Source organism: Aspergillus novofumigatus (assembly GCF_002847465.1).
Source record: "Aspergillus novofumigatus IBT 16806 chromosome Unknown P174scaffold_18, whole genome shotgun sequence".
In the NCBI taxonomy this organism is placed as follows: Eukaryota; Fungi; Ascomycota; class Eurotiomycetes; order Eurotiales; family Aspergillaceae; genus Aspergillus; species Aspergillus novofumigatus.
The window spans coordinates 1-20,033 of NW_020194291.1; the positions used below are offsets into that span (position 1 = coordinate 1).

General features: G+C 47.2%; 9 protein-coding genes across 9 annotated transcripts; 4 read left to right on the forward strand and 5 right to left on the reverse strand.

Annotated features, from left to right (window-relative positions):
- Nucleotides 1–2,494: 2,494 nt before the first annotated feature.
- P174DRAFT_465245 (uncharacterized protein) lies at nucleotides 2,495–4,311 on the forward strand (the record flags this gene model as incomplete). Its single annotated transcript, XM_024830522.1, has 7 exons — nucleotides 2,495–2,779; nucleotides 2,800–2,829; nucleotides 2,853–2,944; nucleotides 3,001–3,262; nucleotides 3,283–3,329; nucleotides 3,350–4,222; nucleotides 4,248–4,311. The coding sequence occupies 7 exons, from the start codon at nucleotides 2,495–2,497 to the stop codon at nucleotides 4,309–4,311; spliced, it is 1,653 nt and encodes a 550-aa protein (XP_024676911.1).
- Nucleotides 4,312–5,426: 1,115 nt separating this feature from the next.
- P174DRAFT_465246 (uncharacterized protein) lies at nucleotides 5,427–5,754 on the forward strand (the record flags this gene model as incomplete). Its single annotated transcript, XM_024830523.1, has 2 exons — nucleotides 5,427–5,565; nucleotides 5,639–5,754. The coding sequence occupies 2 exons, from the start codon at nucleotides 5,427–5,429 to the stop codon at nucleotides 5,752–5,754; spliced, it is 255 nt and encodes an 84-aa protein (XP_024676912.1).
- A 460-nt stretch (nucleotides 5,755–6,214) lies between these two features.
- On the reverse strand, nucleotides 6,215–6,507 carry P174DRAFT_74825 (uncharacterized protein). The gene has a single exon (XM_024832447.1). The coding sequence runs from the start codon at nucleotides 6,434–6,436 to the stop codon at nucleotides 6,263–6,265; it is 174 nt and encodes a 57-aa protein (XP_024676913.1). The 5' UTR covers nucleotides 6,437–6,507; the 3' UTR covers nucleotides 6,215–6,262.
- A 2,344-nt stretch (nucleotides 6,508–8,851) lies between these two features.
- P174DRAFT_455625 (oligopeptide transporter) lies at nucleotides 8,852–11,490 on the forward strand (the record flags this gene model as incomplete). The annotated part of the gene is made up of 14 exons (XM_024829340.1): nucleotides 8,852–9,020; nucleotides 9,081–9,136; nucleotides 9,211–9,335; nucleotides 9,398–9,508; nucleotides 9,569–9,715; nucleotides 9,769–9,808; nucleotides 9,864–9,963; nucleotides 10,026–10,215; nucleotides 10,284–10,292; nucleotides 10,357–10,448; nucleotides 10,503–10,548; nucleotides 10,606–10,727; nucleotides 10,784–10,860; nucleotides 10,921–11,490. 14 exons carry the CDS (start codon nucleotides 8,852–8,854, stop codon nucleotides 11,296–11,298), a joined length of 1,662 nt encoding a protein of 553 aa, XP_024676914.1. The 3' UTR covers nucleotides 11,299–11,490.
- A 758-nt stretch (nucleotides 11,491–12,248) lies between these two features.
- Nucleotides 12,249–12,443, forward strand: P174DRAFT_380631 (uncharacterized protein; the record flags this gene model as incomplete). The annotated part of the gene is made up of 1 exon (XM_024822995.1): nucleotides 12,249–12,443. A coding segment is annotated over one exon (195 nt), but the record flags the coding sequence as incomplete, so codon positions are not given.
- A 523-nt stretch (nucleotides 12,444–12,966) lies between these two features.
- On the reverse strand, nucleotides 12,967–14,682 carry P174DRAFT_436277 (MFS transporter; the record flags this gene model as incomplete). Its single annotated transcript, XM_024826001.1, has 5 exons — nucleotides 12,967–13,209; nucleotides 13,322–13,385; nucleotides 13,444–13,593; nucleotides 13,617–13,773; nucleotides 13,827–14,682. 5 exons carry the CDS (start codon nucleotides 14,680–14,682, stop codon nucleotides 12,967–12,969), a joined length of 1,470 nt encoding a protein of 489 aa, XP_024676916.1.
- Nucleotides 14,683–15,554: 872 nt separating this feature from the next.
- Nucleotides 15,555–16,360, reverse strand: P174DRAFT_446550 (VOC family protein; the record flags this gene model as incomplete). The annotated part of the gene is made up of 3 exons (XM_024828597.1): nucleotides 15,555–16,166; nucleotides 16,251–16,264; nucleotides 16,305–16,360. Coding segments are annotated over 3 exons (532 nt in total), but the record flags the coding sequence as incomplete, so codon positions are not given.
- A 791-nt stretch (nucleotides 16,361–17,151) lies between these two features.
- On the reverse strand, nucleotides 17,152–17,316 carry P174DRAFT_380634 (uncharacterized protein; the record flags this gene model as incomplete). Its single annotated transcript, XM_024822996.1, has 1 exon — nucleotides 17,152–17,316. A coding segment is annotated over one exon (165 nt), but the record flags the coding sequence as incomplete, so codon positions are not given.
- A 780-nt stretch (nucleotides 17,317–18,096) lies between these two features.
- On the reverse strand, nucleotides 18,097–18,829 carry P174DRAFT_446552 (uncharacterized protein; the record flags this gene model as incomplete). The annotated part of the gene is made up of 3 exons (XM_024828598.1): nucleotides 18,097–18,445; nucleotides 18,503–18,551; nucleotides 18,602–18,829. Coding segments are annotated over 2 exons (282 nt in total), but the record flags the coding sequence as incomplete, so codon positions are not given.
- Between the last annotated feature and the right edge of the window lie 1,204 nt (nucleotides 18,830–20,033).

Below are 20,033 nucleotides of genomic sequence, written 5' to 3' on the forward strand. Positions count from 1 at the left end.
AGCTCAGCATCATATTCTAATATTTTAAAACCACACTCTTTAAGAAAACATTACTATTTTTTAAAGGCAAGAATAATGAGCCAAGGTCATGATAATTTTTAATTAAACCTTAGCTAGGTGAGCCTAAAGCTGCTCTAACTTAGGTTTATAATAGCTTAAGTGTAGTATCTGCCTTAGTAATATTATTAGCTATCTTGTCCTCTACTTATTTTAAAATATCCTACTCTTTTATAGTATGAAATTCCTTTTTGCATAAATAGCCCTGATGAGTGTAAGTAATAGATAATAATAAGTTTAATCTATTATATACTCCTAACCTAATAACAAATAATACTTACATAAAGAAGATAAGATAACCTATTATAATAAATATACTCCTCTTACTTAATATAAACAGCAGGATAATCACAGGGAAGCTTATAGGGACTATTAGATGAGGTATCAGCATGATACTTTAGCATAATAGGCAAATATAATAAAAAGAAATAGAAATAAGATATTACTCACCTGGGGGAAGCGCTGCTTTTTAAATCAAGTTTTAAGGATGAAATACTAGAAGGGGGAGGGTAATGTTATAATACTAACATAGCTATATTAGTATAAGGCAGATGTGATAGGCAGAATTAAAGGGGATTATCAATCACTAATTAATCTAGAAGGATTACAGAGTGATCTGGAGAAATGCTTAATCTAGATAGGATCCTTATAGAAAACCATATAGTAGGATATAACTAAATAGTTATTCTACAACCACAAGCACATGATGAAGTGGTATATAGAATAGTATACTAAGACCTTAGAATAAGAGTATATAGATCTACCACCTTTATACTTAGAAATACATTCAGTATACCATTGAGAGAACTATAGATATATAAGGATGTTATTATTATTATATCTAGCACTCTTAGCTTAGTTCCTTATATTTAATACAAGTTATTTACTTAAGTATAAGTTCACTAGTCTGATTTATTAGTTACTCTTTTACTATTAAGTATACATACTTAATAGGCCTTGCTTCTATCTCTACTATATTATTCTTGTGTTACCTTTGGTTATCCTTTAATCCTATTCAGATCATTGTATGGTGTTGCATCATTAGGCTACCCAGTCAGTAGGCCTCAGGCAAGTATTGGATATAGTCCAGGGACTATATCACCCGTTCCCAAAGTAGTTGACTAGCCAGAGAACAGTAGAGACGGATCCCAGGGTGTGACAGGTGGACCACTTGTTAGGTGGACCACTCGCCTGGAAAAATATGGTTATATCATGCCACCACTTGCAGAAGCCTCCGAAAAGAAAAAGAATAATACATAATAAAAAGAAATAAATTCTGGTGGTATAAGTTGTGTATGGGTACCATTTACAGTTCGAAGCATTTATTGCTTCTTTGCTCGTCCTGCTTTTCTGCTGAATTCGTAGTACGACTCCCTACTGTTCTACCCGACCGTTATTTGCCTGCTAGCCTCTTGCACCCCGAACTGCTTTAAAACTGACCCTCTATCCTCTTTAAGAGATCTGAAACCAGCTGTTTCAATTTGGCGAGAGGATACACATATATCTCCCCCACGTCGCGGGTTATAAAACTGTAACCCTTCTCATCATGGAGCCATTTGACAGTTCCATTTCCACGGTCAGACATTGTTATCCGACCAACAAAATGGCGCTTGATTAGATGAACTTGGAATATGAAAAATGTGAAAACTACTTACGATCCCAGGGAGATCAATTTGAATGGACAGTTCGTATTCTGTGCCTGGCCGGTGCTTGGCAGCGCTTTGGGATGATTCGACCTATTGCAACTTTGCAGGGTCCACTTGAGGAGCAATTGGCAGGACCCGCGGTCTGTGGTGTTGCCCGTCTGAAAAAAAAGAGTATGCATCCTGTCATGCTTGATCTTGTTCAAGTCCTTGTTCTTCCCGATATCGTGAACCAGCACTTTCACTTCCCCGCCCTGTCTAGTGCTACTGCCCGCAACGTTGCACACTGATTGAAAAGGCTGGCTCAGCATGGATGTTCGAGCCTCGAGGCCCAAAGTATCGCAAACGACCTCCAACCGGTTAGCGCGCGTCTTGCGGGCGATTCAAATCGAGCGATGGGCAACACAGTCAGCACTAACAGCAGGTCGCTTCAGCTTCAGCTATCTGTGCCTTTCCATAGTGGAAAGTGCACTGCGATCCGGCTCACAGCGCCTGCTAGTAATGGTGGGCTGAAAACCAGCCCTGCTCTACATTGCTTCTTGACATCCAGAGGCCATAAATGGCCCGCTTTCGTCCCTCGCTGAAATAAAGCCAATGAAAACGGCACTGATAGGCAGAATGAAGGCGGCAAAGCAAAGGATCCTGCAGGCAAGGCTCAGCCATGGCCCACAAACAACTTGACAGGGTTTGCTAATTCTCAGCTCTCTCAGGAGCCGCGTTTCCTATAAGAGCGGCTGACGGCCTCTGTCTCCGACGGGCCAGAGTCCGCTCTTGTCCGGGCACCTCAATATAATATGTCTCCGCCAACGTATGATCGCACGGTCCCGGACAAACAACCCCAGTCGCCAGTGGCCAGCGCCAGTCCAAGAGACGGATACACCGGCGACATGGGCATTGGATGGAGGCATCCGGCCCTGATGGTCGGGCTCGTCATATCCGGTGCGATGCTGTCCATGGGTCATCATTTCTACTACAGGAGCCTCGACGGCGGTCGTGTCGCGTCTCGCGAGGAACAGACGTGGGCGATCCGGATCGGAACTGGCTTCGCGTTTTTGATCAAATCATGCCTGGCGTCCGCCGTTGGCTCGCAGCGGTGCAGGAGACCTGGGCCACCCTCCGCCGGAAGAGCGTCCGGCTCAGTGGGATTGATAGCATGTTTGCCGTCGGGACAGCCCTCTTGCTCTTCTCACCCTGGACTTGTGGGTCTATGCAAAGACGCTGACCGTGCTGGCGATTGTTTCCTGGTATGTGCACCTCCATGACTCGTGGTGAGCCTATGACTGATTCTCGATCCGACCAGGCTGATTCCTCTGACGGCGATCGTTACGCCCGCAACTTTGAACGTGGTTACATATCCAGCCAGGGATGAGATCGAGCGGCTCGTTCCAAACGTTAACTTCGACCCATCATTCTGGCGTAATGAGGCACAATTCGATGAGGCGTGGCACATCACCTCCCCATCTGCCAGCATGGCCCGCGTCTTCACAACCTTGGCCTCATCGGCCCAAGTGCTTCCAGTTCCTGCACCGTTCTCCAACTCGTCTTACAATCTCTCATTCTGGGTCCTTCGTACAAATGCCAGCGACTGAGTGAAGCTCTCATGGAGATAGACGGGGTGACGCAGAAACTGTGGGATAGCGAAATCACAGAGCCGCAGTTCCAGACAACGAGGCTCTACATGGGACTGCACCTTCGGATCTCAACAATACCGTCTTCATATCAGCTGCAGGCAGCAATCCGCTGTGGAACGACAACGCCACACAGCCCACTGAGATTGTCTGCCAGCTCTGGAATACCTCCTACGTAGTCGACATGCACTTCACCAACGGCATTCAGACGCTGACGCCAATCTCAGTCGACCACATCGCCTATGCCAATTGGAATGAAAGCGCTGCTATCAACTTCGCAGCGCCTTCATACTCAGAAGTAGATCCAACAGTGAATGCAGGCTTTTACATAATCCAGATGATCCTCTCGGGTCTTCTCCAAGGCGAACTGGTTCAGAGTAAGAGAGCCGGAGTGTATCAGGATAAGACTGTTGCATCTTCGACGACATACACCGATACGTCACTTGCGTACACCAGCCTCTTTGCCTGTCCAGAATTATGGAACACCAGCAGCTATTATTATAAACATGGCAACGACTCCACTAAAACTTCGTGCCGGAACGGAACCTTGGCCCAGGCCATCGAGGACCTCAGCCACAATTTCACCTACACCCTGCTCAGCCTTAATGGCGGAAACTCCACCGTCAAAGTAATGGACTTGACCAACCGCAACTACTATTTCTACGGCAGTACGGTCCTGCTAGCGGCTTACATGAGTGCGCTGGCTGTCACGATTGCGTGCGTCGTCGTCGGCTTCTTCGCCCTGCGACGAAACGGCGTCCCCCAAAACAACTCGTTCTCAAGTGTCTTGATGACGACTCGGAATCCGGAGCTGGACCGCTTGGCCGTCGGCCATTGCTTGGGATTCGAGCCGCTGAGGGGGATATTGATAAGGTTCGGCTGCAGTTTGGGGAGGTCGAGGCGCAAATCTGCGACATAGGCATGCGGCGTTCGGGTCCAAGGGGTCGGTGACAGCCCTCTCTAAGGGCGAGGATTATTATTAGGTAGGCTAGGTAGAAAATGATGCTACATTTATGGGAACTGTGGAGGCGATTGGCTATCGGGTAGTTAGATGGTTGGGCTACCTCATTCATGGCATATTCTGGTAAGCCAACCTCTTACCTGTAATATATCTCACGTATCTGCCTATATGGAAGGTAGTCGCGACAGCCCTGCGACCTCGCTATCCTAACCTTAAGTATCCGCGCAACCTTCGACTTCAAAGTAGTCTTAATACTCTTAATGTCTTATCATAACAGCAGCCTTATCATGACAAGATTCTCCCCCTGACAGCAGTCAAAACGTGACTGCTATTAAATACAGACATCACAGAATGAAGGAGCCAGGGCTTTTTATGTTTAAGGATGTGTAGTTAGTGGTAAGTTGAAGGCGGTGTCTGGTAGCCTCATTTGTGATGTTTTCATGGCTTGACCCCTGGAGGGTGCTGTTGATGGAAGAGACATGTTAGTACCACTATTAGACAAGGAATGCACTGTACCTAGACAGATGTGCCTATGATCTGCTTTCTGCCTATGAACTGTCCCTGCTTTCTGCATATATGAAGTCACGCGCAAAAACACTAGTGGCTACTTCAGTGCCATAGTCTACACCAATAATACATAGGCATTCATAAGAATGGCGTGTATATAGTAGTTTCATTAGCTAGAACTGATCAAGCCCTGCGTTATTCAGTTGCGTACTTGCCAACTTGCCCACCTGTTTGTTCCTCCTTGAAAGCTAAATAATAGATGTAGTGGTCCTTGTTCTGTAAGCACTAATGTCGCTCTGTAAGCACTAATGTCGTTCTGTAAGCACTGATATTGCTCTGTAAGCACTAATATCATTCTATAAGCACTAATGTTTTTCTGTAAGTACTAAGTCACCGTAATCTTGAGGAAGCCTCTAGATCCGAATAGGTCTAGAGACCTCTACACAACCACATATATAAGGCCTCTCGAGTATGAGATACATTATAGTAATAACAGCGTCTTCACTCATCTCTCAGACCTTAAAGCTACTATATGCTTTACGGTCCACCATACCCGGTGTTTCGGTCGTCCCTCTCCAGCCAAAAAATAGATCCTCTATACCAAACCTCTTCCAGAATCATCAATTCACCATGAAGGCTCATCTTTTCGCATTAATCTCCGCCCTTCCTTCAACGCTTGGCTGTCTTCACTATGTTGGCCAAATATACTTAGCGCCAAATGGGCCGCAGCTCCAGGCCGCTTGGATTCTTGATGATGGGGTTCTTGTGTGTGACGCCGCTTGGGCTCTTCACGTACTATGGCAGGTTACAAAGTAAACTGCATAAGTGGCTACTCCTTGGAGGTCGGGCCGATGGGGGCGCAGCTTGGTACGGCACGCCGCACGGCAACTTTCGTTGGAGCCAGGGCTACGACCGTAGTGATAACTTTATCGTCTGGGACAATTGGCAGTTTTGCTAAGGAAAGGTATGCTTGGTCTCAAGCCTTGGATCCCGGAATTATGAGTATGTTAATAAGCTTTAGATCGGGACTGTTCTAGACGGCTTACATTGGCAGATGCTTGGTCCGAAGAGCATGCGGCTGAAGAAGATCCTTTGCCTGAATATCATCCCAAAAATGATCTTTTCGATCTGCCTAATCTCTTCTCGAGCACTAAATCGGTGAAGAAAATCAAGAAAGAGCAGAAGAGACAGGCCAGTGCAGATGAATAGTGAGAGTCGGGGCTGAGGTTGCGCGAACGTGTCTAGCATTTTATAAGAGTATAAACTAGGATATGTCGAGGGCTTGCCTTACACCTCGGTGATATGGTGATATAACTTGATTATGATGATTAACTTCAAAGAAAAGCGGAATGGTATCTCATGCCTATCCTCGCGTAAAGTATTAGAAAGTTTAGCATCACGGAAGGAACTCCTTACCGCACCACGTGCTCAAAGTTAATTGACTCAAACATTCACTCAAAGCCGCCCTATTCTTCCTCATCATCCTCCGGAGCTAAGTTCTGGTATTCGCCGTTCTCAGCCTCGTCTGGACGCCGTTGTCTCATGCGCTTTCCAGCAACGTCCACATATCCAACAAGTACAACCCCTACCACCAGCCCCGCCGCAGCTAAGAAGATATCTATCAGGATTGGAATTCTCATTAAAGGGCCTGTGGGTGAGGGGAGTTCAGACCGTACTGGGAGAAGTTTTCGAGCCGGACAGGCAGATCTGTACCTTCTTAGTGATGCGCTACTCCGAAGGCAACCAGTTCCTCACCATCTGATATATGCTCGGTCTGCGCCGGGCTTGGCGATAAGCTCTCAATGATCTCAGTTGCATCGCTTGTCGCCACACAGACCGCATGGAGATGAATTGGGATCTCTGGCCCGTCATCAGTTCATCTTCTCCGGCAGGGATAGTACTGCAACATACCAATACTGTCACCGGGGCGGTGAAAATCATGATAGAAGATACTAGTGTCGCTCTCTGCGTCCTGAAACCATCAACGTCAAACGGGTTCTGCGAGGAGCATCACTATACATACTGAGATAACTGCAGAGCTGCCGCTTACCAAGACTTGACCCTAACTGTCAGTCTAATCGAGGACGATCTTCAAGGATCTTTTTTCTGACCTCCCCTGTGCTGCATTCAAGGTCACTTGAGCTAGACTTGCGAATGAGAAAACCGCTGCCCACTATGGATCGCTGCCAACCGTGTCACTTGCCAAGCTCATCGATGGTGATATTGGGACGGTGAACGAGCTCACTTCCGCCTGTTGTGACATTGGCTTTCTACTTGGACCTGTGCAATGTACGGACAGATAATATTCTGGAAGACGTGGATAGGACCTTTTCCATCACCGATGACCTGTGCTGATTCCCTTTTGAGAGAAGGAACAAGAGTATAGTACCGACCCTTTCCAAGATACTAGGGTGGGTTTAATGAGATACTCTATTGTAGATCCCTAACTTGCGCTCCGGAAAAACTTACTCAGTCCTAGATATGAACCGGCGGGTTGACCACGGGCCCGTATGGTGGGAAGAATGATGGATTTGAAAGCTTCATGGCATGAGCGATTCTAACAGAGCCGTGGCAGCGCCGCTGATGTCACGCCCCAGATCCCCAATAATGCGCTCTTCGACCTCGACCCCAACATGCCCATGACGGCTCCGGAGCCACTGACGTCCAAGTGGGATCTCTGGAAGACTTTGTTGGGGATATTCACGAGCAAGGTCTTCTGATCCTCTCGATATTGTCGCGGGCATTGCAGCTCTCTCGCGACCTGAAAGACTGCCATCGCAAGTGCGAGCTATCAACGACAGGTCTTGGTCTACTCAAGTATCTGCCTTACGGCAGTAGTGACGCGAATATTGGCCACATTGCACATACCAACCTTGGGAGACTGGCAATCGTCTTCTCCAACACTGGCGGGTTACAAGTATGCATGCCAGGCCTGGAGGTTTGGCGGTACATTGCTCCCGAACCCGGGCACGCGATCGTAAACGCGGGAGACTCCTTGACTGCCCTTTCGAAAAGCGCTCTTCGATCGTGTTTGCACCGGATTGAGCCTCCGCCCGACTTGTGACCAGACCAAGTTCTCCCTCGTCTATCTCATGCGTCCGGAATATGACACCGTTTTCACCGCGAGTGACGGGGGGAGTGGACGAGCTTGGACTGGGGCACAACCGGAAGTTCACAGTATTGAGAGCGACTTTTTGGTTCAGAGTCAAGACTCAGTCTTGACCGGCCGTCATGACTTCATTGGCCTCGCTGACACAGTCATCATGAAAAGTCCTAACCAACGCCATGTGAGAGGCACTTTATCCATACGCGAGATGATCAAATTTCTTGAGACGAAGAGATATATTGAAGTGAGCAGTCCAAGGACAAGTACCTCGTTGCGTAGAATAAGAGAACCTTGGTTTGAAAGTTCGTTCTTGCTTGTCCCATTTGTCATCAAATCAACAACGGCCTGCACTGTAGTAAAAGGACTGACGATTGGATCATGTTAGCATACAGGGTATTTTACCTCACTGCCTCCGATGACACAGCAGCACATAATCCAGATAGATTAGACTTTTCGGCCAAATTCGAAGCCCTCGCACGGATACCTGAAAAGCGATATAGCCTAGATAGGCTGCGTCTTAGAAGTGGACAGCCTCAGCTAGATTCCGAAGACTAGACCAATACAGATTAATCCAGGCGTACAAGTTCTTACAGCTTTATTTTCACAGATCATCTTCGACTGGATGTGGGGGTCGTGGGCTGAATCTAACTACTTCTGGCCGCGGAACATATCTGACGCGTCCACCGCTGTGATAAGAATTTGCCTGCCCCATGGCGTCCTCTAAGCCCAGCAAAGAGCTGTTTGTACTGTTATTCCGCCTTAGGCCATTTGAAGTTTGCCAACAGTGGTCCGCGTTCGTTGTATCGGCACTGGCTCAGTCAGTCTCTTGCTGCTGTTTTTCTGATTCACTGGTGGTTTTCTCCCTCTGTACTACGATTTTTTGCAGCCTTCATTGTTCACCTGAACATTCGAGAGATCCCAGCGACAAGGACGAAATCATAGTCGGATCATGGACGTCTCAGAAGAGAGGCGCGACGATCATGACCTTCCCGCGCCTACAGAATGGGAAGAGGGAAATCTCAGACGTGTCTGCGATAAGATCCCCTCGACAATATTCTTAGTTGCGGTGGCAGAGCTGGCCGAGCGTTTTACCTACCGATGCATCACGGCTCCCATGCGTAAGTTCTCCACTTGGCGAATCTCTGGCGAAAGCAATAACAATAACTGAACGCATGCAGAGAACTATATAGAAAACGCTCACGATGACCCATTACGACCAGGAGCTTTGGGTATGGTAAGTATTTAGACATGGCAGGGAACGGCAGCTTCGAAATAGAGAAGAGTAGGACACTGACATGCGCTCAATAGGGACAAGGAGTTGCGACTGGTATCAACTACTTCTTCACCGGCTGGTGCTATATGGCGCCTATTCTGGGAGCCGTCATAGCGGACAGCCTGCTTGGCCGGTTTTGGACAATTTGTCTAGGGACCGGGTGATTAGGTCCCTGTTTGCAAGTAGCGATACAAAGGAGGACATGTCTGACAAACCTAACAGAGTCGCGAGTTGTGGTGTCTTGATTCTTTGCGTCACTTCTTTCCCTGCAAGTATTGAGCACGGTGCTGGTCTACCGGGCCTCATCGTTGCATTGGTCTTGATTGGTTTGGGGTCAGTGATTCTTGATGATTCAAGATTTGGATATTCCATCATACTGACTTTCTGTTATAGTTTTGGAGGGATCAAGAGCAATGTTGCTCCTCTAATCGCTGAGCAGTACGCCAGGAAACCTCTCCGGATCAAGACACTGACAAGTGGAGAAAAGGTCATTGTAGATCCTAACATCACAATTCAGACTATTTATGGTCGTTACTACTGGTCAGTAGGCATTGATCGCGGTTTACGAAAACAACACACTGACCTCGTCTAAGGGTTATCAATATTGGCTCACTCTCTGTGATACCGGCGTCTGTGGGTGCAACCATGTCGTATTTTGTCCTAATGTACTGACGGACACGCGATTCAGTGGCTAGAGCTGAAAGTTTCATTCTGGGCTGCATTCCTCCTACCGCTCTGCTTCTGGGTGTTACCAGTTGGCGCACTGGCCGTGGGTCGTGGAAGATATGGTAAGTGACAAATCTACCTTCCGTCATTCACGCAATGGTTGTTACTTACTCATAATTTCTAGTTGTCCAGAATCCAAGTGGCTCAGTTCTAATTCAAGCAATGCGAGTCTTCTGGGTCGGTCTCAAGAGAGGCTGCAATCTCGATGCTGCAAAGCCATCAGTCTTGGCACGAACTCACCCTGCAACTACTGTTTCCTGGGACGATGCATTTGTTGAGGAATTGAAACGAGCACTCGTCGCATGTTCTGTATTGTGAGTTATCTGAAGCGACATGAGACCCTTGATATTTGTGCACTGATAACTTTCATGCCTTTCGTCAGTTGTGTGTTGTAAGTCTCAGGTCCCAACTGCCCATCAAAGACTTGGATTGCAGCAGACTAAGCTGGATTGCAGTCCCATTTTCTGGGTTTGTTACGGTCAGACCAACAGCAACCTGGTTAGCCAGGCAGCCACCATGAAAACCTATGGCATTCCGAATGACATGAGTATTGCAACCGGGGATCCTTACGCGTTATGAGAGCACTAATTGAGGCCTATAGTGGGATGCTTTAATCCAATCATGGTTTTGACCTTTCTTCCAACCATGTACGCATACTGCTAGGCTGTCTTATATTCCATTTTAGATACTAAGACATTCTCTAGGGAAAAAGTCGTTTACCCAACCCTGCGAGGGTTTCGCCTCAGCTTTAAACCAATCAGTCGAATCACCGCCGGTTTCCTGGTGATGGCATGTGCCATTGGATATTCGGCAGGGATTCAAGACCGTTAGTAGTAAAATGTTTCAACCCACTCTTCCAAGGCCTGCTGACCCAGGTCGCAGTGATTTACCGATTACCTCCATGCTACGAACATCCTCTTAGCAGATATTGCAGCGACGGTGGAAGAACGCCAAATGACGTAAGAGAGTTTCTTTCAACCATTCTCGCTCATCCCAGCGAGAGCCTAACAAAAACACAGGTCAGCGTCTTCCTGCAAGTCCCCGTCTACACAATGACAGCCCTTTCTGAAGTCCTTGCGTACGTCGCCGGCATGGAGTACGCATACACCAAAGCCCCTAAGTCCATGCGTAGCGTCGTATCAGCTCTCTTCCTCCTCACCTGCACCATCGGCTCAATGCTGGGCATCACGCTCTCACCCGTCTCAAAAGACCCCAAGGTCCTCGTAGAATACGCCTCGTTGAGCGGCGTTATGCTCGTCACGGCCGTCTTGTTCTTGCTCGCCTTCGGGAAGTACAACAAGATAGAGGAGAAAATGAACATGCTCAATAGCGGAGACGGGGAGTCTACCTCTGTGAATGAGACGGCGCAGCAGACGCAGATAGCCCAGAAGGTGTAAGAAAGGTGCGCTGATCATTGAGATCCGGTAAAATGACCTTTGAAGAGTAGATGCGTCGTCCGGATTAGATGAGGGTTTCTATGGTTCTCAATGGTCTCTGCTGACTTGCAGCACTTTGAAATTCTTGGTCAAAACATAAAGAGTTCTTGGAGCAAGCGCTTGTTGATGGGAAATAGAAATGATATCGTATACACTTCCATGTGCTTGGTAAAGTTGCATTCGTTGGAACCGAATCAAATAGTTATCTTGGCACTATTTTGCTTAGTAATCACTAATTTTTAACTTAGGATTTTCCTAGAACTATTGACATCACTAGATAGCCTAGTATCTATTCTATCTAAATATAAAGAATTAATTCAAAATATCTAGTGGTTGGTGAGATATATGGGAATAATCATTTCTGTCATGAGTTGGATGAGAATAGTGGTGGTTTGTATATATATATGCATTAACGTTCGACAATTACTATAGTTAAAGAATAATTTTTAACCATCACCCATTCAACTCTATAGATACTGAATTGATATTTTAGATATAGATTAAAATGTCTATAATTGCCATATATTTCATATAAAAATTATAATTTTATAAAGGCATGTTTGATAGGCCATTAGTATAGGCCTAAGATAGGAGAAATTCAATTCTGAAAACCATGAAATTAATCCTTTAAGGTTATATAAATCGAGACTGAACCGAACCGAATCTAACCATAGTTAGTTAGTAGTGGCCTGGCTAGGCCTATAGGCCTAGTAGCGGTTTCTTGCAGTTAAACCCGAACCGAATCTGAACGGATCAGGTTTGGTTCTGATGTCTAAAATTTGGACTAGAAATCGCAGCAGTTTGGTTCCAACTAGGGTTGGACTCGCCCGAAGTCAGACCGAATGCAACTCTAGTCTGGAGGTAAACAGTATTATAACAATCTTTATGCTGTGGTAAGTACCTAACCACCCCTTATAATTAGCTTAGTGAAAAGTAATATTAGCCACTCAGAGCTAGTAGCCGGTCTGTCCAGTCTGTTGAAGACTGTACTCAGCTTAGAGCATAGAGTCATTCCTGGGAATCTGATCATTGTTAATCCTAGCCCAAAGATCGATTTTGCGGCATTGCGGTTATTCACAAACGCATTAGTAAGCTTAGGAAGCTAGTTCCCAGACTTTTAATGTAGTGAGCGTGATAACAGAAGTTTCAAAGTAGATATTTGTGCTATCCCAGCATTTTGTTCGTGATATTGAAGATTGCATTGTGCTTCTTGGGAAGGGTGGTCGCTGAGACAGCACCTTGATTACTAATATAACCTCTATCGAAGAGAAAACGGGCTCTATACTTGACAGCTTCCAACGCAAACATAATGACCACGAGGGTTGTACCGAAATGAGCTCCTTGGCAACCATGGAGCAATCATACCGAAGTCAGAACCTGGTCAGGACTTTCAATTTTCCCACTTCGAATGCTAAATTGGTCATCAAATACCACCGCCCAGTCCATCACCAACCTAGAATGATACTGCTGCGTTGCGTCGATTAGCAGCGGGGTGCTGGAGATCACATAATGCAGACCCAGTTGTATCGAACAGAGCCGACTGTCTATTCTCCATTGAAATATCTCTGCGTAACATTTGAGACGCAGGTGGAAAGACACCAGATCTTTCAATAAGTACGTCAGTCCAAACTACTCCTCTCCCGAAGCCGCTTTTTTCTTCGTTGGAATAGACTTCCTGTGCTCATGAAGAGCAAAAAACATCGTGAGGATGATGCCAGACGCAGCAAGCCCGACGCCTAAGTACCAGGCTCCTCGATAGCCCCTCAAGAGATCTGTTCCGTTCTTGTTGAGATCAGTCTCGACTATTGCACCAAATCCGAGACCCAAAGAGATCGCATAATTCATAATGGTTGCAACCAAGCTGGCTGAGACCTGCAATCACAAAGTTAGCTATTTTCTCCTTCTCAAAGCTGAATCATCAAACAGCATCAAGAGACTTAGCTCCAAGGCCTTTTGGAAGGGTCTGAGTAGAAAATGGACTTACTCCTTGATGTTCTTGAGGCATCGCGTTTGAAAGTAGAATATTGGAAGCTGGAAAGGACATTTCCCTGGCCGCAGTCAGTCAGTACGGACAACAATACGAAATATAGTCATTAAGTAACTCACATGCCCAAGGCATCACTATTATGGACACAAACAGCTGCGCCCAGTAGCTCTGTTTGATAGGCATGGTGGCATAGAGAATGTCGGCTGTGCAAAAGGCCGCTGCAGAGATCATCATGACCACACTGGCAGGCAGTTTCTGAAGGATTAACCCTGTTGTGAAGGAAGCAACAAACCCGCTGATGGCTGCAGGCGAAAACTGCAGACAAGCAAATAGAGGTGAGATGCCTCGAAAGTTCTGAACAAACTCCCAGCCATAGAATACCCAGACTCCAAACGCAGCCCATCCACATGCCAAGGTGGCCAGGACGAAGCTAATGTCTGGTGTGATGGCTGAGAATGGAATCAAGGGAAAGCCGCCTTTCGCTCAATGTATCCAAATAGACCGAAGAACACCAACGAAGCGATCAGGAGGATATAGATGTATGGGCCCTGCCATTGCGCTCCGGGGGCTATGTTCAAGGCAATGTTGAAAAGGATGAGGCCGCTAATCCCTGTGACGCATCCAGCGATATCCATTCTTGCCCATGGACTGTGCGTTGTTTCCTTTCGCGGTGTTGGGGTGCGTGGAACCAGGAATATGGCGACAATACCGCAGACCGCTTCCAAAATGGCCATAAACCAGAATCCCCAAGGCCACGATCGATATTTGGCAGCGAGAGCGGAAACCAGACCTCCAAAGATGAATCCACTGGGTGCCGTAGACCCGAAGGCGCTGAATACCATTTCCTTGCGCATCCCTGGCTCATATGATCTCGCCAAAATAGCCATTCCATTGGGAAGTAGAAAGGCAGGGCCAATGCCCTGAAGAACCCGACAGCAACAAAAAAACACAGGCCCACTGGATTCCGCGAATGCGGCAATCAGTGTCCAGATCGCAAGCCAGAAGAATCCAGCAGTGAAGAGGAGTTTATGGCCGTACAAATCGCCCAAACGACCGGCACCTAGGATGAATGTTCCCACCGTCAGAGAGTAGGCAGCCGGAAACCACGAAAGTTGACTCATGTTGTTGCCGATACCAAATGATTCCCCAAGAACAGGGAGAATTGATATCACTTGGCCAAGACCAGCTTGGCTCACAAGCTGGGCCATGCAGACCACGACGATGAACGCAATCTCGCCAGATAGTGACTGAGGACGTTTGACGTCCAGGTCCTCTTGGGATCCTGTTGGTGTGGACGAATCGTCGTGCTCTCCGTCGACCCCGTGCGCCTCATCGTCAATGAGATCGTTGCGTGGCATGATGGCGTTGGCGTTTACGTTTGCGTTTTCCAGAGACTGCTATTATGGTCTCTTTCGCCTGGGTTCTCGAGCTGTGGTGATTGTTTACACACCAACATACAATGATGCCTGGAGATGCAATAGTATATTGTGATTGTAATATCTGACTCGATTGATGGTAAGAGAGATGGTACACTTCATGCACTGTGCAAACGGTTTTACCCCTGGCTGACTGAACAGTCACTCCACTTGAATTCTGACCTGTCCTGCACTCTATCTTCTCGATCCGAAGCCGTCGGGACGGGACAAGGCAAAGCCACTTAAGCACGTCAGTGGCCTCGGAGGCACACCAGCCGTACGTATAGCACTCAACTTGAGTAGTTTCGTAGATAACCGTGTTGGGACAATTCTACACACCTGTCCGGATTGGTTCGGATTTCGCCTATCGAAGACCCACAGGGCCCCATTTCAAAAGTCCGTTGAGGCTTCGGTAATTCGGTAATCTTATCGTGTCAATTCCGAGGCTTGATATCAGATCCGAAGCTCTTGCCTGATAAGGCGCAACCGGCGGGTTGTACCGTCATCCCAAGCCACTAGATGATTTCAGTAGATATGGGTCTCTTAGCTCACCGGTCCGGCATCCCAAATGGCAAGGCGACCGAACGATATCACCAGTCTCTCGGGAAGATTGGGAAAGAGGGAAGAAAATACAGCTTTGAGGATTTATGCAGGGCGCCTGATTTCAGCGACGGATGGCTGAGGCTGGGCCTCTTACCGTTTTGGTCTATCTCGTGTGTTTGTGCATCCAGAAATATTACCACGTACACAACGATCCGCAGTTCTGGTCACTGCCGCCGATGTGGCGGTTACCTCGTGAGGGAAATTTGTTTGTCATTAAAATCCGCATCTGATTAAAATTTTATGCCATGTAGGATGTCCTATTTATCGAACGGATGAACCCAAAAGTCCTTTGCATTCCTAAATCCGCCCTAACATGTGATTCATCATTCTTGGGCCTCCGTTACCTGTCAAAAACTCCTGTGTCAAGGAAGCTGTTTACCGATGGAATTGATGTACGGCCGGCTGACAAGTAACACTCGTGCCCCATCAGGATCTCTCACCGTGGCATAGGTCGCCAGAGGTTCCGAGCCAAAACTAAATGTTGCGACGTGAGGTTTCCCTCCCATACCCAACCTGTCCAAACGTTCCAAGGTGGCATTGATCTTGTCCCCCATCCAGAAAGATGTCAGGAACAAACCCGTGTTTGGAGGATCTGAATCGACAGTAGGAATTTTCTTGGCATCTGGAAACTCGACGAGGTAGATGACGCCATCGGTTCCGTTGTGAACAGATGTCGTATCGCCGAGAAAGTAACCGGGTAGCACAGAGGTGCTAGTTCCGAAGAGAGTCGTCAGATCCCCTTGAAAAGTGTAGTTTCGTATGATGTTGAGCCCGAGTCCATCCACATAGAACCTCAGACTTTCCGACAAAGAGCTGGGCCGAAACTACAGTATGGTGAACTGCATACTGTGGCGCAATTAGATCATCAAACGACAGGTATTGGACCAGATTGCCCGGTCGAGACTCACATGAGTATCCGGTTCTTGAATGATAGTCGGAATTTTGTGCCGGAGGTGAAGCACCAGTTAATCCTGCTGACAGACACAGGAGAAGCTGTAAGACCGCAAATCGAGCCATGGTTGAACGAAGCAAATTTGATCCGCATGCTACCAAATTCGTCAACGGGAGTCCAGGGAGACGACGACCGAAATATATGTGTATCATGCTTGTTCAAATCAACCCATCGAAGATGATGTAAGACAGAGAGAGTTATTGGCTGTCGTCTATGTCTCGGATAAACAACACCACTTTCGGAAGGCAGTCCGGAATACGTGTTCAGACTGATCACAAGTAGTACCTTGAACATGAACCGCGTGAGTCACGGATCAACAGGAGACTGGACCGATAAATCCTATTCGCTGGCCAGATGCCACTGATGTCGCAGTATCTCCCGGAGCAAAAAACAGCGCAGATGTACTTAGCCGCAGACCTGATTATAGATTATAAAAAAGGCGGTGGAGGCGCTATTCTCTTAGCAGTAAGCCCATGACTATCGCACCTCTCATTTATAGCTTGCCTGTGTAATACCCAGTCGCCGATCGCACTTTGAGATTGCAGTGCACTGCATTTCTTAGGCTGGAGTATTCATTCCGTACTGCCCATATCTTGCAGACACGACACTACCGTCTCGCGATTTCTCAGCTCTATTTCGAATCCATCCGTCAGAAATATGATTGCATCATCCAGCATAGTGCCTCCTGGTGCCTGGTACTCGTCACTGGCGTCACAGGTTTATTTGGCTCGTACATTGCGAACGGGCTGCTGGAGCTTGGCTACAGAGTGCGCGGAAACAGTCCGCTCGAGTGAAAAGGCAAACCTGGGTGACGCAAGCCCTGACCAGACGCAACCCCTCTGCAGATTTCGAGGCTGTCATTGTACCAGACCAGAATGCCCCCCGGCGTCTGGGACGCAGTTCTCAAGGATGTCGATGGCATCGCCCATGTCGCAGGAGACGTGAGCTTCGGACCCGACCCGACCAAAGTCATTACGCCAAGTGTAGAAGCTCTTCGAAGACTTCTTGAGGCTGCTAGAAAAGAGCCTTCAGTCAAGCGTTTTCGTATTCACCAGTAGCGATCAAGCAGCAAGCAATCGTTCGACTACGCGGGAGATCCCGATCAATGAGGAAACTTGGAATGAAGAGGCCATCGAAGCGGCGTGGAAACCACCGCCTTACGAGGCGGAACGTGGGTGGGACGTTTATTCTGCACTCAAAGCGCAAGTTGAGAAGAGAAATGTGGAGTTCAGCCAGAAGGAGAAGCCAACCTTCGTGGTGAACTCTGTTTTGCCAACTACACAATAGGGGCCATCCTTCGACGAGCAAACAGGCAGGTAGCACGGCGAAATGGTTGCTAGACTTCTACAAAGATCCATCAGAAGGATGGCTTCATGAGAGGTTTCGGAGCCTCATATTATGTTTATGTCGGAGATGTGGCGCTCTTGCACATTGGTGCGCTGACTCTAGAGGAGTACAGAACAAGCGCTTGTTGGCATTTGCGGGCCGTTTCAGTTTCAATAGTTGGCTCGAGGTTTTCCGCAAACAAGACCCTGGCAAGCCCTGGCCAGAGGATGATCCTACCCAAGCGCTGGATAGAAGACGAGTTAATGGTGAGACGGAATTGGATATACTAAGGCGGTTTGGGAAGGATGGTTGGACAAGCTTTGAGGACAGCGTCTTGAAGGTATTGGAAAGTCCTTGATATCTAAAGACATGAATACATTTGGGGTGGCGTATGCCCAGTGCAGATCTACTTGGAAATTGAGTTCTGTTTCACGCTTCTGAAACATTGTACTTGGTCTCAGAAATGTAAAAATTGTAGGGGTTAATTGCTGACAATCCGGAGAACGGCTGATAAATCCCCTTGGTCAGCTATTTGTGCTTTGCTGCTATTCCTATTCTACTATCTAAGAGATGATGAAAAATTCATCCCTGATCAGCTAACTACCACCGTCCATCTTGGTTGTGGAAAGTTGATTGAGCTCTTGACAAACGGTACACGCAGTCCACTCTTGACGCTCAAGACCTGAGCTTTCTCCCAGTCCCAAACTTTGCCAACGGTGAATGGATCATTTTGAAGAAGATTCAAAGCTTCCTTCTTGTCATGAGCTTGAACCAGAACCCAACTACCACGCTCAATATTCTCTTCATGATCGTCGTACATAGGGCCTTGGTTCGCAACGCGTTAGCAATCATTATATTCCACACTTCCGCATTTTGTATTACCTCCGGCAAGCCAGTATTCTGATTCTCGTTCAACGAAACGTTCGGAGGGCTAGAGAGCTTTAGAACCGTGTCATACTCGTTGATCCGACCAGGACTTACTCGGTCCAGGACTCTCGGTTCTTGAGACCATCCGGGCCATCAGGTAAGATGAACAGAAATTCGTGCTTTTCAGACATTTTTGTGGTTCCAAGTGGTTGATTAGGTGAACAATTCAGGAACTTCCAAAAGTACTTTGCACTTCGTCCAAGCTAGAAAGTGATATTTTCCGCTTATGAAGTCAGGCTGGTCGTTGATCACCCGGTTTGTTGAGTCTTACGTGGAATCACTGTTCCCGACGCTCGGCTCTGAACATGATGGACATAGCCGGGTCGATGAAAGTTTTAACCACTGGAACGACACGGCACCATGAATTCAATCCGCGTAAGCAGTGACAACCAAATCTACGGATGAGCTGTACCGGGCCCCTGCATATTTCCGAGCAGTGTGGTGCTTTCAGTTTAGCGATCTGTAATTTCCCTGAATTAGCGGCTGTCTGATGAATTCAAATGACTCGTCTGCCCCGTATAGCTGCATTTAGATCCGTGCCAAGGTCGGTACGGACTAGTATATATACCGGAAAGCAGGACACGTTGTGTTGCATCAATTTTGCTCCGAGAGCATGTCGACTAGGCATTTGTCCTATCATAAATTGGTGCTGCGAAATGCGCGAGGATGACACGTAATCTCGGAAATTGTGATGTATCCTAAAAACCTGCGCAGTTCTAATTTGTTCCAAGCTCGGGCCGGTCCAGGGTCCAGACTCCATCGGTTAACACCAGAGTGGGGAACCCGGGAAACCCAGACGAATCAAGAGCTAATACTCAAGGGAAGGTTAACCGATAGCAGGGTCTCAAATTGGTAGTTCTTGATTGATGATCTTCATAAGTCCTAGTGTAATACAGAAGGCGTTACTACTCGTTTCCCCCCACTAGCCCTCCGCCCTCCAGTGACGTGAACCTCATTTTCATCCATGTTACAGGTCAGGTGGCATCATTCTAAAGATGGGACGCCGCGCTAGTTGATCATCCGACTTATATTGTGGCTTCTGGCCTTATCAGCACTCAGTATTTAGTTAGCCGGTATCAGACCTTTACATATAATATCTATTTATTTGGTCGAGAGTCGACTGCTTCTTAACTACTATACAACCACTCTTTAGCTAGTTCCCAACTGCTTGACAAGTACTTGCACTTTGAATTATATCCCCCAACTAATAGATACAATATAAGTGTAGCCGGTGACATCAGTAACATGGGTACTCAGAGAGATCATCTGTATACTCGATATATAGCATGCGAAGGGGGTTTGATTTTGCCATCTGTTAGGTGAATGAAAGCAATTGGTTGCTAAGTAATCCCAAACCAATTAAAAAGTACTCATCAACCAGTTGGACGGCATACCTCTTCAATTTCCTCAACATCCGCCTATATTTGAAGACATGTCTTCAATCCTGCCAAATCTAAAAGGAATATCCTCTTGATTCGTGTTGTCG

What these genes read in the sequence shown, in the direction of transcription:
- P174DRAFT_74825 (XM_024832447.1), bottom strand. Translation starts at nt 6,436, where the DNA reads ATGAGAATTCCAATCCTGATAGATATCTTCTTAGCTGCGGCGGGGCTG.